Source organism: Hesperophylax consimilis, chromosome 16 (genome assembly GCF_061612785.1).
Source record: "Hesperophylax consimilis isolate HC1 chromosome 16, BYU_Hcon_1.0, whole genome shotgun sequence".
NCBI lineage: Eukaryota > Metazoa > Arthropoda > Insecta > Trichoptera > Limnephilidae > Hesperophylax > Hesperophylax consimilis.
Genome location: NC_142851.1, coordinates 35,028,483 through 35,046,672, shown reverse-complemented (window position 1 = coordinate 35,046,672; position 18,190 = coordinate 35,028,483). Strand labels below are relative to the sequence as shown.

Below are 18,190 nucleotides of genomic sequence, written 5' to 3'. Positions count from 1 at the left end.
TTGATCGATGTTTTCCAACTGTTCAGTGATAAAAAAGATTTCAAAAGAAAATTGGCGAAACTCTCGGCTCGAATCAGACGCACACACAAAATATGAATGGGTACCGCCGCCCCGGGAACCATTCATAGGATAAACAACTCCTCTGCCATAGGTCACCCCCCTTTTGCATGGTTACGTTTGGTGACTTGGCTGGCCGGAATGGGAGAGGCCGGTTAAGGGATACCCTTTCAGCTCTTCAACCGACTTTACCGCAGTGGAAGGTTTGGATTCGTATGTCTGTCATCCAGTCTGAATTCCTACCAAAGGTGACATCAGGGCCTCCCGCACGGAGCTAATGTAAAATATATATTTTTGCACAATTATCGATGAAATAATATACAGATTTCTTCCATAAATCTTCTTCCGCATAACACACGTGGACAAATCACAATATTGCGTATTACGATTGCCCACCTAGTTGAGTACCCGCCGCGTCACAGAAGCTGAAGTCAGTGGCGGCCTTCGCCAGACCTACAAACATTATACATACAACATACGTAGATAAGAATAATTATTACGGCAGAGATAAACCTTCAGTCGTGCAAGGAAACATTATTAACGGCAGTCATCCTCCTACACTCCACCAGTACGTAAATACTAAATACCGCCATGTTTCGTACAACATATTATAAATCATATATTATTTATTTGAGTAAGTAGTACATTAGGTACCGTCACATCTATGGTCCAAACACCAACACGGAAAACCGATATCTGAAACATGATTGAAATCTAATAAATTGTTTAATCACTAAATAACGGAGCAAGGATTTGATTATATTCTTATGGTTTGGGAACACTTCTGTCCGCCATATTTGTTCACTTGTCAACGGTCAATGCGGGTGGCGTATTGCACATCAGCCCTTAAACCCTCTGACATTTCACAATGCATGTCTCATATGCAGATTGTCAGAATGCAAACTGCGACATCGATTTCAGATGAACGGGCTGTTTTTGAACGTATTTCAATATAAAATACTGATATTGAAAGCAAATCAATGACTCTTTCAGATTTTACTATTACAAATCGACTTATGTGAAAAAATTCAATTTAAACGCAAAAAAGTTTTTAAAATCGCTTATCGAAGGTTTTTATCATAAAAACTGTAATTACTATCTACACGACACAAAATGTATTTGATTAGACAAAGGTAATACAATATTAATAGTTACTTCACTTTTTTTCGTTTAATATAAAAATATTTACTAACAAAAATGCAAACCTTGACAAATATTTTTCAGTCGCATCGCATAGGAATCGTGAATGATGAATGCGACAGAACCTTTTTTCTGACTTTTCTGTTTCACATTTACGATTGAAATTAATTCATGATACGAATAAGAACGATCAAACGAAGTTATTAGATATATTTCCATTGAAGTTGTACACTTTTGACAATTAAGTGCAACGTGTTATAACATTATCTTACTTTATTTTTTACGGTGGGAGTGTTATGTTTTTAATAAATTCAACACTGTGTAACTTGATACTCAGACTTAGCCTATTATAGCCCACTGTTATTATCGGTTGGATACTGGGCACTTGTGAAAAGCACAGATATGTTTGGAGGGGTGATGACAATTCAACACACCTATAAAAAGTGTTATAAAGTTATGAAACAAAACTAGGTTAAATAGGTTACATATGTAAGTATTCAACCTAGTTTTTGGTTCATTACTTTTAATGACTTTATATCACCTTTTAAAGGCATGTTGAATTGTCATTTTGAGGACTTTTCATGGAACCGTTTAGAGAATACCAACACATCCATAACACCAGCGTGCAGCGCAAGCAATACACGTTCTGCCAACTAACGAACCTCGTCAATATCTTTTAGCTTGTGGTATGTCATTGATTATTAAGTATAACAATGATTGTACAACAGATATTATATCAGCCACAATTAAATACTAATTAGCCGCCAATTACGTAACTCTGGTTGGTAATAACATTTTAAATTAAATACGTTTAATTTTATACACTCATAATATAAGAAAAATACTAGTGTCTGTGGTTATCGGTTTTATTTTGATATTAATGAAATTCTACACACTTGACTTTCAAGACATTTTAATGAAATTCTACACACTTGACTTTCAAGACAGATTAATGAAATTCTACACACTTGACTTTCAAGACGTGTAAATGAAATTCTACACACTTGACTTTCAAGACAGATTAATGAAATTCTACACACTTGACTTTCAAGACGTGTAAATGAAATTCTACACACTTGACTTTCAAGACGTGTAAATGAAATTCTACTCACTTGACTTTCAAGACAGATTAATGAAATTCTACACACTTGACTTTCAAGACATTTTAATGAAATTCTACACACTTGACTTTCAAGACGTGTAAATGAAATTCTACTCACTTGACTTTCAAGACAGATTAATGAAATTCTACATACTTGACTATCAAGACATTTTAATGAAATTCTACACACTTGACTTTCAAGACGTGTAAATGAAATTCTACTCACTTGACTTTCAAGACAGATTAATGAAATTCTACATACTTGACTATCAAGACATTTTAATGAAATTCTACACACTTGACTTTCAAGACATTTTAATGAAATTCTACACACTTGACTTTCAAGACATTTTAATGAAATTCTACACACTTGACTTTCAAGACATTTTAATGAAATTCTACACACTTGACTTCCAAGACATTTTAATGAAATTCTACACACTTGACTTTCAAGACGTGTAAATGAAATTCTACACACTTGACTTTCAAGACATTTTAATGAAATTCTACACACTTGACTTTCAAGACAAGAGACCTTTGCCACTGTCTATATGAGATTTCGAAAAACCATTCCACAATTATTGACGTTCAAAATAAGAAGAAAATTACTGTCTAAGTCTGATTTAGAAAAACTGTGTAAAACTCAAGCAACGCCGGGGACTTCAGCTAGTCGTAAAATAAAATAATTAAGTCTCCGTATTATGCATTGTTTGTTATATATATATTAAAAAAAGTTGTTTTAATGTGTGGAAATGTTGAATAAGCCGTTAGTAACTGTAAGATGTATAATATATAAAATAAGAGAACCAGGCAACTACACGTTGTGTAGAAGAACTGGCAGCACTGCAAACAGGACACTCACCGCCACTTCAGGAGACACATGGAGCAGCTGTTGAGAGAGAAATCTGAAGAGCAAGGATACTCCAATTCACCTGGAGTGGAGGGTGCCAATGCGCCAGACCACAAGGCTCAGCTATTTGGGAAGACACATAGTGGAACCAGGAGACTGGTGAACTTTTTCAAAGGGACCGGGTTACTATAGAAATGAGGTGAAACTGGAGATGATCAATCAATCAATGGTGATAAAATGACAAGAGCACGACACATCGAACACCTGAAGAGTTTGGTTATGATGCGAGAGTTTCACGGCCAAAAGTATTGTTTACTTCTTTAGCCAACGTTTAGGACACTGTAATGCTGTCAGAAACTTTGGTTAAAGAAGAAGGTAGCGCAATACGACATAATATCCTAAAAATAAATCACCGAAGAGTTTGATTCATTATATGTATTTAGTAATTGACTGGGCGTTTTTATTTAAATAGTTTTAAATACAACATAGTTTTTTGGACGTGAGATCTACTTTTAAGTGTTCACAATGTTCACAGAAATAATTAGTTTAAATAGGGCGCAATAAAATTATAAAATACCATACCCAACGTAGTACATATATTTCCTAGAGTACTTGTTTGTTTCTGCGAGATTTCATTCCGAGTTTGTAAATAATAATTCTTATAGTATACTGTTACATAAAGCGCGGTCTTGCTGCAAATTACTTACGATAAGCCGAAGAGATAAAGCGAAAAAGAAAATAATTACAATACACAAATAATGTCGTATTCGTATTTAATAATTATTTATTATAAATACAGAGTAAGAGGTCGGGACCCCCATTCTGCTGACAAACTTAAACATAAGATTCATGGCAATAAGCTTATGTGATCATGGTAACAACTTTATCTTCCATATTATATTATTTGTATCATTAAGTCTTAAGAGGTACTTGATGCATTTTATGTAATCATGTGTACAACTGAATGTAGAGTTGCAAATTGCAATCGTCTTATTGTTAATACTTCAATAGAGTGCATAACTCTATTCATTAATAAATTAAAATTTAAAACTAAGTAAACCTTAATAAATTAAACAAACTTTGTGGTTATAAAAACAGTATCTCAAATAAAAAAGTGAATTTGATGACTTATACTGCCTGAACACTTCAGTCGTAGTCGTCTCCACGACTTGTTCACGGAATACTTGTCATGACATAAAAATCACAACTACATCAAACATACGAGGGGGCGTAATTAAGTTCGCGTAACGTAATGAGTAAAACCTCAAAATCTAATTTTAATAATTTAAGACAATATTAGAGACTCTCAAAAGAAAATGGTTCGGTCGTATGTAGGCCTCAACATTTCCGGGGCTTTGCTCTAGCACAGAGTTTATTCGACCCTGTCCCCATCGGTCATAATTAACTATATCATAAAGATAGCAGCAGATAAAAATATGCGTTAAGAAAATGAAGATAATGGTGGTAGTTCTTAGTCGAAGTATGATATAGTTAAATATGACCAAAGGGAATAGGGTCGAATTAGCTCATTGGTAGAAGGGTGCCCCGGCGAGGCTGGAGGTCCTGGGTTAAATTGCAACCGAATCTTTTTTTGTATTTTCTTTTTTAAGGATAACAAATTTTTATACGCAAAAATTAGTCGCCTGAAATATCCATACAAATGGAAAATATCTCCCGATGAAAAAATGCCGCCGACGGGAATTGAACCCGCACCTTCTGATGTCCGGTCAAGTGCTCTGGACCACTGAGCTACGACGGCTTATTCCCAACACGCCAAATAATTCAATATGTACTAGTATTTCAATCAACAATTACTGCTTATTATATTTTTTCACCTGTAAAAAGCCAACATTATTTTGGCATAAAAGGCTTTGTTAGTGTTAAATTTCCCACTAAATGGCGTCGAAACGTATTATATCTACATTTATTGCTGAAATTTTTTTTTTCTTTTCAAATTTTCGTTTGAGAGTCGCCTAAATTGTCTTCAATGACTAAATAAATATATTACACACAGTACATTATTCCTCCGATTACTCGCATGAAGCCAAATGCTGGCGTACGTTGAAAGACTGAAATGAAAACTATTCGAAGATAATGTTTGCTTCACACGTAAGGGAAGGAAGACTGGAACGACTTTACCGTTTCAAGTATGTGAATATTGCATATGCGAGATGGAAAGAATATGTCATCTTACAGATTTCCCGCATTTAGAAGATTTACAGTGTCACTTCTAGCTCAGATTCAATAAATACGGAATCGAGTAAAAACACAGCAGATTGAGCTGCAAAGAAGACTCAAAGATCTGGATATAATGCAACGTTACACAAAGTATGGCGTGTGATAACAAAGAAACAATAAAATAAATACTGCCTACAGATAGCAAAATATGTAAAACTGAGAATATAGATTATATGAGAGAATCATTTCGAAATGTGTGAATAAGGAAAAATGCACATTTTTACATGACTGCTGTTATTTTGCAAGGAGGTGCATCTATGCTACATTTGTAAATATTAAATTGTAGACGATTCTGTTTTGCTGATTTATTGTCGAAATAGCTTTGTTCTCATTTTTAGGTGAAATTCTTCGTACTTGTAATAAGAAGCCGTAGATTTTTCTATCCCTAAAGCCGCTGTGAAAGCCATTTTAGTGCGCGAACGCAGATATAAATACCACGTGAAAAATATGCAATAATAATGCCACCTCTACATTATTTGAAAAACACCTGCTTATGCTTGGTATTTATTATAATATATTTGTAACAACGAGGCGGCTCCGGACTATACTTTCCACTCTACTGCTACACGTAACATCTCAGCGGAGCTTTACATTAACAAAGGCTGTGTTTGCTAGATAAATAACGCGACCTTAACATTGAATATTTGTAGCAAATCAGAATAATAAATGTTTGTATTGTCTGCGCCGCGACCTCGACAATACTCACTCAGTTGCGCCGAGACGGCTCCGGACTTACTATACTTTACACTCTACTGCTACACGGTGAGTGGAACTTATGGGAAAACTCGGGAAATGTCCCTAAATATGGGGGATTATACAGGGTTTTCCAATAAGAGGTGTTATTTTGAATAGCCCGCCATTTCGGTAGATATTTTTTTGAAGCCATTAATAAAAATGGAACGATACACGCTTCAACAACGCATTGAAATTATTAAAATTCACTATAATTAATTATTAGAATTCCATCGAAAAATCATCTTCAGTGATGAGACCCATTTCCACCTCGGTGGCTTCGTCAACAAGCAAAATTGTCGCATCTGGGGCTCGGAAAACCCAAGAGTTATTGTTGAAAAGCCTCTCCATCCTCAACGTTTAACTGTTTGGTGCGGTTTATGGTCCGGCGGAGTCATTGGACCTTACTTTTTCGAAAATGAGGCTGGAGCAACAGTTATGGTTAATGGATTGCGCTATTGAGAGATGATTAATGATTTTTTATGGCCGGAATTGGATGGTATTGATCTGGACAACGCTTACTTTCAACAAGACGGCGCTACGTGCCACACAAGCAACGAAACCATTGATCTTTTACGATTGAATATCAAAATAACACCTCTTATTGGAAAACCCTGTATATCACTGTGAAAAACTTCATAGTGATCACCCACATTCATAGATGGTCTCGTTCAAAGCAACACTTTTATTCCTCATATGGGCAGACTATTTTATTCACCTGTTCGTGTCATCTTCTAGAGTAGAATAAACTCTCAGTATCGCCCGGAGAGAGAAATAACTAAAAAAAGGCTAGTGAAAATAATACAGCTTAAAATATTGTCCATGGTCAAACATCGAAGAAAACTGTATAACTGGGAAAAACAAGGGGGGACACGAATTTTAAGTATAAATAATAAATCAGTCTGAAGATGCCCGCAGTCGGGTGAAACCGGTTCGGTACGCAATAAATAGATGGAATGTAGGTATAAATTTTAATCTTAATTATTATTAACTTTCTTACTGCTATACAAGGTGACCTGCTTCACCTGTTGATTGGGGGTCAATGAACTCTAACCTTCAAAACTAAACCGGACAAACTAATTTCTTCGTAAAAGGTTCTAAATCCATCAGCCATATTTTTTACACTATCACGAAATGCCAATAAAATACAGAATTACTAAATACAATTCAGATTTTATCTGCACTATTTCTAGTGACGGTTACTTTTCATGGCCGTGAAATTGCTGTTTTATATATAAAGAAAAACGTGGGTAAATCACAATCACAATAAAAAAAATTAGTTTAATTATATATAATGTTTCTTCGTTGCACAATGCGACATTAACTTATTTGTTCATAAGATCTGATTATGTGCAAATAAAATAATGTTGAACCTGGTATTTATTCCATTAGAAGTCTTACTACAAAAATAATTTCATTTTTTTTAATTTGGTTGTTTCTATGCAATAATTGTAAGCGAGAATGTTATGGTACCTAAATGCTTGAAGAAAGTTTAAAAAGGAATTGTATCATATATCTGTTGTTCTTGGAAAATAGAAGACTTGACAAAATTTGATTTGAACTGTCGACTGTTTGCATAATGGAACGGCGATAGTTTAGCTATAAAACATTATGTTTCCCCGTGTTTTTCTCGTACCTAAAGAGTACAAGCAGGGTTTATTAGATAAAAATGTCATTTATCCATTGTTATAAGTTATCCCAGTTATTAATTAATTTCGGTTGTGTTGTACGTTACATTCTGAAATTCTAATACGTTTAATTATATACATACTAGCACAGACATGTGAAAAATCACGGGATAGTCTTAATACTTGACAAAAATTACTATTAAAATATTATAAGTATGTACTTTATCACTTTTCCGAATTCTTCACACAATCAGTTCTAATTTTGAAAAAGATACTTATTTTCAAAGCAAATTCGATTTCATTGAACCGGAGTAACACAGGACACGCAAACAACCGAAATTAATATGTTTGATGATTATTTACACATTATTATGCAAAAGTGTTTTTTTTTTAATTAACTCCACACAGAAATAGAAAAATGATTTCCTTAGGGCATATGCCATCTTTGGGGATGAAGAGAATTTTTAACGGTTTCCTTCAACCGGCCTCTCCTGATCCGGCCCGCAAAGCATTTTTTGGGTAACCCTACTTAGTCACCAAACGTTACGAATCACTTGGGGTGACCGAAAGCAGAGGTGTTGGTTATCCAATAAATTGTTTCAGGAGCAGCGGTACCATGCCAGCTTTCCAAATTAGAAATTGGAGTATTTTTATAGCATTTTTAGCGTAACGTGACGTAACCTGAACCGCGACCTCGACAATGGAATATTTGTGGTCTGAAGCCGGTAACCAACACCAGTACATAGTAATAGCGCCCTGGCAGAACCCAACATTTGTATAGAACCGCTTTGTATTCACACAGTCCAGCGCTTTGTTATTGAAATAACATGCACTACTAACGAATTTTTATTTATTTATTTATTCGACGACAAATGCATATAACGAAAAAATAATATGCACAAAATTGAAACTTTACAGAAAGCAGATTTGTTAATGTAGGTAGGTAGAAATCACAAAACTCTCGAGAGTTCCCCAAATTATAATGAATTACAACTTATGACATATATGGTGTACGCAAACTCGTACGTGGAGAAAAATGAGTATTCCTAATTTATTAAGAATCTCTTCAAATTATTCGCAATCCGGTTAAAAACGGGATTGCAGGCCCTTAACGAATGAATTGATAAGTTTCCTGTTATACTTTTAGTAAAATACAAATCTATTATCACGATGTAGGAACACGTGTTCATATAACTCCTAATATTTTCGCAATTCGTCATTATATTATTTTATGAGCATATACTGTTCCAATATATTAGGAATTTACTAAAACTTTTATCAGGAAATGGCATGTAATCCCGTTTTTAACTGGATTACCAATAATTTGAAGAGATTTTTAGAAAAGAGGAAACTGGTGAATCTCAATCACATTTGTTGATTTAAGCTTTCGTTTTCGAGTAAATCGAGTCCGAAGTTGTAATTTTTTAGGACAAATATGAAAAAAAAATCTGTCGCCAGGGGTTAATACCAGCTGTTCACTGTATTTTAAAATGCGTTGAAGCGAAACCCGTCTCCAAAAGTTTTTTTTAACCCTTTAGTTATAATGTTGATTTACCAGGTTCTCCCTTGTGCGACGAGTTTTCGGACACCGTGTACATTTCATGTACTACAATTTTAGTTTAATTTAAACGACATAATGAATAAGGTTTTAGCTGGAAAAGACACGAATTCCCAAACATTATTTAATATTTTTAAAATGATTACATCTACTCGTAGTAACTTGCAATTTTAGGTTACTTTAATCGACTATAATAAATGAAGTTTTAGCTGGAAAGGGCATGAATTTCCCAGACATTATTTATTATATTTGTCAGTTATGTCAGCTATCCCTTCACCGTATTTATCAATAAGGAGGGTTATTATAAAATCTAAATGAATCTGTGTATAGTTTGTAAGTACATGCTAAAATGCAGGAAAATTCATGTTAAGTGACGTTCAGGATTATGTTGAAGTATCGGAATATCGGAAACTATTGACGAATTGAGTCATCAAATGGGAATGTAAACCTAACTAATCAGAACTAGTCAATGAATACTCGACACAACTGAATGCACAATTATAATCATCATCCAGCAAACTGACTTTCATTGAACCGAATCGAACTTTCATTATCCCAACAATGGCTGTGTGGTAGGTCAGAATCCTAGAATCCATTTTTTTAATGCAAATCAAATTTGTTCTATGTTCTACAAGTTCAAGAAAGGGTTAAAGCTTAAATTTACTCGAAGAATTGGAAATATTATAAGTAAGTCGGTTAAGGCGATGCACTACGTAGTAATGCAAAATCATGTGTTTTTGGTTTGAAAATTTGGTCGTCTAGAAATGTTTCAGATGCTTTAATTAAATACCGCGAGTAAAATACATCTTGGCCTTTGAAATAATCGAGTATTTTTTACAAATAAGTCTTTTTATAAGCCCAGAAAAAAAAATTATAAGGCCTATGAAAACTGCTTTAAAGTTCAAAATTTCGTACTTACGAACCCATTTTCGGTTATGGTTTTATTGTATAGTGTGGCAAATTAAGTTATTTAAAAAATGATCGGAAAACATTTAAATATTTATGCCTGAACATCCACAAAATAAAATAAAAGACACATTTTGGCCATGTTTTTTTCTTGCATTAATCAAAACAGCTGGATGGTGTTAAGCGGGAATTTAAGCCTTATCACCATCTACGTAAGGAGTGTTAATGATGGCGGCTCAATTCAAAATATTACACGACGTAAGTAAAGAACGCATGTTTAAAGGTATGAAAGAGATTTGTTAAAACATACAATGTAATACATTATTTTCTATAATAATAATGTTAGTTTAAAAGTTGGCAACATGTTGTGTGTGGCAACCCATTTGGTTTTCTTTTGTTTTTTTTTCTCTGTGCTCTGTACACTGCTGTCATCTTTCTTGTAATACGTACATCGTCAATAAAACCAGTTATTAAAAGTGTTATATTTTAATTTAATAAACACAGAAGATTACAACAAGATTCATGTATGAATCTGCACAATTACGCCGAACGTGTATAAAAGGGTAAGTCTACTTTGTATCTCGTCTTTTTACCATTTAACTTCCTGCAGTGCGACAATAAACAGTATAAATATTCTACCGACAAGTTAATAATTATATTAAACTCATGTTTAGGAACTCTGTAAAATAAAGTAAATCAAAAGTCAAAAGTAATAATTATATTCTATCCATCATTACAAGTTGACTTGGTAATCGAGTTCATCATCTAAACCAGAGGTCCCCAAACTTTTTTGTTCCGTAGACCGCGTGTCGTGTTTTTCTGTTTTGGGTAGACCGGCCAGTGATGTTATGTTTAGGGAATTTCGAGAAGAATAATTCCCACGATTTATCTATACATGATCACTGGCATAGAGTTTGTCTCTGACATTCGTATTTATAAATAAAATAAAATGAAATCGCACAAGTTTGGTCAAACGTTTGCTATTGAGCGTGTGGGCGCAACGCGTTGCTACTGGTATCAAATGCGCAAGTTCCACTCTCGTGGATCCTCATTTGCATCTCATGCACCCGCATTTTTTTTCGTTGACATGTGCCCTCTGCAGTTTAGAAATGACTTATCTAAACGAAAATTTACTGCATTAAGGCAGCAACTTTATTTCTAAATAATAATAATTATAACACAAATATTCCTCCTTCTTTAGGAGTATTATAACAATCCATGGTTTGTTAACGTTTTTATATTTACTTCATAAATGTCAAAGTCGTGATGACATAAGACGCCATTTGCTAAAATGAGAGCATCTTCCGACAAGGTAAAGATTTTTGCGCCACCTTATACAACAATTACTCGGCATAATTACATTAAACATTACATTTCAATTTTTATTTTTATTTATTTATACGCTAAAGGCTTTGGCCACGTCCGCACAGGCAGGCGGCTTGCTTAGCGCCTAGAGTCTAGCGAGTCACCTAGCGAGTAGCTTAGTAAAACAAACGTTCTAGAACACTCGCGACTGACCGCACTGCGCGCTTGGCGTCTAGCTAGTCGCTATGCTAGTCGCTTTGCGGGTATCGAAGTGAAAGAACGTGTTGGTTTTTTGCCACTAGGCGCGAGGCATTTTTGAAGAGAAAAATGGACGAAATATTAATTACATCTGTTTTTAAAAGAGAACCTCTGTGGAATCCAGCTAATGAACTACATAAAAATGTAGTTGTCTTAAAAAAAAAAATAATAATTATGTCATAATTTTTTTTACAATGAGACGTTAATTATGGTTATGGCGTTGGATTATGTATACTAAGAAGTATATCAAATGATTCTCTGGGCTGGACTGGTAAAATTTCTCGTCAAAATTACGCAATTATTTATACAGAACATTAAACTGCCCATGACTTGACCGTGACTTATTTATGTCATGAACCCAACATGATGGATAAGGCCGTGAAATGGTATATTTTAAAGATGAATTTTCTGTAAGTAGCAGTTTTAGAGCTATTTTTGAAAGTGACATCTCGTCAACTAGACGACAAGCAAATGACCAAGACACCTAGCGACCCACCACGCAAACCACCTTCAGTGCGGACACCGTGTATCCTAGCAAGTAGCCAGAATGCAAGCCACTAGGCTCTAGGCGCTAAGCAAGCCGCCTGCCTGTGCGGACGTGGCCTTTTACATGCAGAAGGGCTTAAGTACGGGGGCGGGTATGGGTACCCAACGCCTCTGCCATAGGTCAACCCGAGTGATTCGCTACGTTCGGTGACTTAGCAGGGGTGCCCGGGTTCATGGGGTGACTTTGTCGGGGTCTTAGCGGCGGAAAAGTCTACCCACCAACTACGTGGCGGGCCGGATAGGGAAAGACTGGTTGAGGGAGACCTTTTGACCTATTCAGAGGAACTCTCTCGGAACATTGCTTTGCGCCGCAGAGGGTGGCATGGATTCATACATCCGTCACCCCTGGACACAATGACCCCCGTATTCCTACCCACCTCCTCTTACATTTTTCTCTAGGCCCTGAAGAGAATTATTTTCTTCAGGGCCTCCTGTGTAGAGCTAAAGTTTAAAAAAAAAACACAAAAATATCTTTGAGTGGAAATCACGCTCAATCGCGTTAGTGACACCGAGATTTTACGACACTCAGTTTGATTGCGTAAATCAACAAAAAAGATGTGCTGCGCAACAAATACAATATCTCATACAGTTGTAAAATGCAGTAATCATAAATATGAATAGAATAGATAAATGTTTTTAATTATTTATTGCTGTAGTGGGTACGTCGAACAATGCTTCCTACACATGAAGATATTGCATTTCATCCACCGCACATAGCTATGTAATACATAGATAGAATAGCTCCTAATGGTAATGGCTACAGTACACATACTATATATGTTTACTGTGTGTTCTAATATATATTGCACATTGCATATTTTACACCAAGGTCAGGCCGTATAATAAAATGATACCATGCTGTGTAATGTGAATTCTTTCTTATTTTTAAATTAAAATTGTTCTATTTCAAATCCTCCGATTTTTAATAATCCGATCACTGTTCTTATTTCAAATCCTCTGATTTTTAATAATCAGATCACTGTTCTTATTTCAAATCCTCTGATTTTTAATAATCCGATCACTGTTCTTATTTCAAATCCTCCGATTTTTAATAATCCGATCGCTGTTCTTATTTCAAATCCTGCGATTTTTAATAATCCGATCACTGTTCTTATTTCAAATCCTCTGACTTTTCACTGATCAGATAGAGCTGTTCTGATTTTAAACCCCCGATATTTCATGCACTGTTTTTTTTTATTTATTCAACCGTCATATTTTTCTATTATCATATCACAGTTCCTATTTCAAATCCTGAAATTTTTCACTGATCAGAACGCTGTTCTTATTCCAAATCCTGAAATCTGGTCTAATTAGTATTTTTTAAGGACCGGTTTGTTTCACAGAATTTGAACAATTCATCAAATGTCGAAGTTTTTTTTCCAAGTTCTGTAAAGGTTTTATTCAAGTTCTGTTATTATATTGGCCATTTGTTTCACATAACTGAAATGATAACAGAACTTGAATAGAACTTTCAGAGAACTTGAATTAAACAACAACAAAAATACTGGAATATTGTCGTTACCTGAAAGGCTATGTTGAACTTATGAAGAATTGTGTTCGGAATTTGTTTGACCATAATCAGTTATTTTAACTAGGTTTCATTGTAGTGATGTCCGATTTTAATTCTCATTACGTCCGGATTATGATTATTTTGATCGTTGTTCGAGGCTATGCGGCTTTGTCTGTCTATTAACATGGCAGTTCTGAAATTACCTTGTGCCGACAGATGACCGACAGCCCAAATAAACAGTCGTGGAGAATTACCTGCTACAGATTAAAGGCTACAAGTGTGTTATGGATTATCTACCAGACCAAGTCTCATACTTAGCCAATGGATGGATTGCCATTTGCCATTGCATGTATATATGGTAAATATACACCTCACAAGAGCGCCCCTGTCTGTAGAGTGTAAAGGCAGAGGAATGTGAGTATGTCGCCACCTGTAGGAAAGGATTTATTAATGCGGGTCTTGAAGAGGCCCGGATTAAATGAAGAAGGAAAAACAAATGCCGGTAGCTCGTTCCACATACGCGCCGACTTGTGACCCGTTCTCATGAAACCAACATCAACCGTGAACGGGTGTTGGTCTCCGGTGACTTGTTTTGTTTTTAATTTCTTCCACATGCCGTACATTGGTCACTCAGCAGAATAAACGCATAATTCCTCACACCTCCAGCTGTCCAATACCTACTGATTTTATATGTTTTAGTTGAACAAAAAAAAATCTTAAATGTCACCGGAGACCAAAATATCGTTTCCATTTTTTACTCCAAATTACGCCAGGAATCACTGGTAAAAGTAAGGCAAGTACGTTCCTTAACACCCTGTATATATATGTAACACTATTACATTGCTACACTACATAATTACATATATGTAGGTATGTAACTGTAACACTCGTATACTAAAACCCTGCACATATTTAAATCCGTACCAGACAATAAGTCCGATGCACAGACTTAACAAAATAAAACCTGATTACTGAAAGCAACTCGAAGCGGTAAAGAAAAAAATGCAACACACAATGTAGGTACCTACGTTTTTTATATGTCCGTTATCCGCTGGCGGAATATTGCGCGCCGAATGTGTTCACAGACCTACCTCAAGGCTAAACGTCTTGTCGGGCGAGACGAGACACAAAACGCGATAAACGCCCAAATTCCCAAATCACTTATGTACGTTCGCCATTTTGCTTTTTTGCAAATTTCACCAATCATGTGAGTCGGATAATGCGACGGAATCTGTAGGCGAATTAGGCAGCTTCATGTTCACAACGATTCCAATAACTTAAACTAATCACAACCGCCTTTGCTCAAACTTACACCGGATCGAGGAAAATTACGAAAAATTATGGCGGAAAATCGATTGAATGCGAAATTGAATTATGAAATCTGCAAAATTATGAAATTAATAACATTTAAATAGTATTTTATATAAAGGCATCCATTATGAGTTTCGCGACAGCTTTTACAGACATTTAGGAAATGGCGTCTGCCTATTGATTTTCACTCTGGGTCACTTGTATAATCATTTTTTTAATAGAATTTGAATCACACCAATAATCTGTTTTACTGTTTTTAAGCATTGCGTGATAATTGCTTCGCTTTATAAAGAAAATTCTAGTACCATTAATTGGGCACTTCGGTTTTTTTATACACATTCTGAGAAAAGAAATAAGTAATTTTTTAATGAACATATTTTATAGGCGTTAAATTAGCCTGGTTTAGTGATATATCGGTTACTTGTTGGGTGTTACCTCGTCCAGCCTAAGTTTTGTACAGCCTTGTAGTGTTCGTCATCCGAAGAGATTGTACCGCATCATCGTCCAGACACGACCTAACGTAACAACTCTAAAATGAACCACCACAGCGCGCGCCCGGAAGAATTGTACATCTTAATATCTGCATTTAATGTAGTTACGAACTTGACTTCAACACAAATAATATATAGGTAACTTGCTGAAATATTACCTACTTAAGCAGCATAAAATCTCTTTCTCATACACGATGCACGTTACCGAAAGAGGGCTCGGTAAATTATATATCATAACTGTTGGACAAGCTTGATACGAATGTTATTTCAAAAACAATATTTATATAAACGTATCCAATCTACTACTAGTAGCGGCACGACTGTTCACTTTTCATAATTTCTCTGTTTCTCGTAACCGAGGCATTTAACAAAGATATACAACGGGGCTGGAAAACAAGAAGAAACGTCCTCCCTCTTAAGAGAAAAGGTGTCTGGCTAGTCGACTGGAGGGCAACATACCATATCGTCCATCCAATGCTCCATGGGTTGCGTCTTAGCCAGCTCGAAGTCCATACTGGCGAAGAAGGCCTCCGTGCTGTGGTCCTGTGGGGGCGCCGCGGTGCCGGCGGGCGCGTGGGGCGCGTGGGGCCCGGGGGGCGCCGGCCCCGCCGCCTCCCACGACAGCGTCCCGGCGAACCTTTCCACTTTGGCCCGGCCCGCCACGCCACGACACGACTCCACACACAGTCCGGACCAACTTATTAGACCGGGAGCAATTTTATGATTTCCCAAATCAAATTTCAAATTCTCGATTAATCACGTTCAAAAGTTTTTCACAAATGTTTATAATTGTTTTAAATTTTTGTCAAACTTCGCGATGGCGACAAACAGAGAGGAGTATCACAAAAAAGGTCCAGAAGATTGTCAGGGATGTTGTACAACCAAACAGCACTTAAAAATTATAGTTGTTTTTTGCGCAATTATTTAAAAAAAATGCAAAAAAAAAAAAACACATGCTAGTATTATTACGCTGCGCGCAACAATGAAGTAATGTCAATAAAAGTTTCAAAATTCACATAAAATTTGCAAGCATTGAAATATTATTAAAATAAGTTTAAGTAATTAAATTCCAAATATTTGTACGTATTTTAAGAGGTTGGAGAAAAGCATCCCTCAAAGTTCCGATCGTGAAGTTAAACTGTTAAGTCGTAAGCCAGCGGCACATGGAAGAAGGACGAGCGACACCGGCGGAAGTCGGCGGACGACTGGTGAAGCGGTGCAGCGGCGCGCCGTCGCGGGAAACTCCTAGAAAGTGAAAATGGCCGGCGGATGGATAATAATTCAAATATCGAACCCGGATCTCCTGCGTAGGAACCGACCCAACACGACTTTTCCAGTACATATGCAACTAGGTACTTACCTCCCCTTTAGTTATATTTTTATATATTTCATTTGGAACGAATTTTGCATTATTTAAAATGGTTACTATTGCCGAATTGATGCTTTATCTGGCTGCCGGCCGGTGTATGTTTTCTTTCAGTCGGTTTGGGCGCGTGGTCTCCGGGGGAGGGGGCAGTCTGGCTACCCCCCTCTGCTTCCTCCCCTCCCCCTCCCCATGAACATTCTATTTTACCGGTGGGGCCTTTTATCATGTGCAAGATGCAATTTCGACGAAAATATACACGATAAGATTTTATGAACACGGCATATTTATTATAAGATATAAAGATTACAATTATTCAGTTTCAAAAATATTCCACTGCAAATAAGTTTCTATAAATCTATAGAGATCTTTGTACTGTCCATAATAAGAGGTTCACTAATATGTGCCTAGCAAAGATAATAGAATAAAATCCATCTATTATTTTTGGTGCCTGGCAAGCCCACTCTTGGGGAGATCCCATGCACTTTTTATACTCCGAAAGCGAGGACTTCTGCCATCAGAACGCACTGCTCAACGATTTTGTACTGACCACCGACATTTTCATACATTTTATACTCCGAAAGCGAGGACTTCTGCCATCAGAACGCACTGCTCAACGATTTTGTACTGACCACCGACATTTTCATACATTTTATACTCCGAAAGCGAGGACTTCTGCCATCAGAACGCACTGCTCAACGATTTTGTACTGACCACCGACATTTTCAACGTAACTTACAGACAATTCAGCAACCATCTTTTGACGTTTGTCACAAAATAGTCAAACTGCCCCCCATCACCTAATCTCCTCCGTAATGAATTAGTGCATAGCCGTTTTATGAAGAGCATAAATAAATAAATAATGTGTCGAAATACTTCAGTAGAGCCGAAGCAGAAAATATATGAAATAACGAATTATTCAATTTTTCAAAATTATGAAATTTTGTTTTAAGAAATTTAATATTTCTATTTTTTGATACAGACAATTCGCAGAGGAATTCCTTTATTGTGATATATTGAAACAATTTTGAAATTTACCTGTTTCGGCTTGTTATAACCATTTTCAGACAGATAACGGTCAAAAAATAAAATAAGTGGAAAAAAGTTAAAAGTTGATACATCATATTAATTTATTTTATATAATATATATGTATATATATTTTTTAAATACATTATCTTCTCTATTTATCGCTTT

At 35.9% G+C, this 18,190-nt stretch overlaps 1 protein-coding gene across 3 annotated transcripts in view; it reads right to left on the bottom strand.

Moving 5' to 3' along the window:
• The window catches only part of ERR (estrogen-related receptor), a 151,763-nt gene that overhangs the window by 110,033 nt on the left and 23,540 nt on the right, over positions 1 to 18,190 (bottom strand). For 2 of the 3 annotated variants that reach the window (XM_089641240.1, XM_089641241.1), the window contains exon 1: positions 16,092 to 17,056. The exons of the other annotated variant lie outside the window; for it this stretch is intronic. In XM_089641240.1, the coding sequence (XP_089497366.1) occupies positions 16,092 to 16,145 (54 nt within the window). In that variant the 5' untranslated portion in view covers positions 16,146 to 17,056. Of the gene's footprint in view, positions 1 to 16,091; positions 17,057 to 18,190 lie in introns of those variants that run through there. 3 annotated transcript variants of the gene reach the window in all.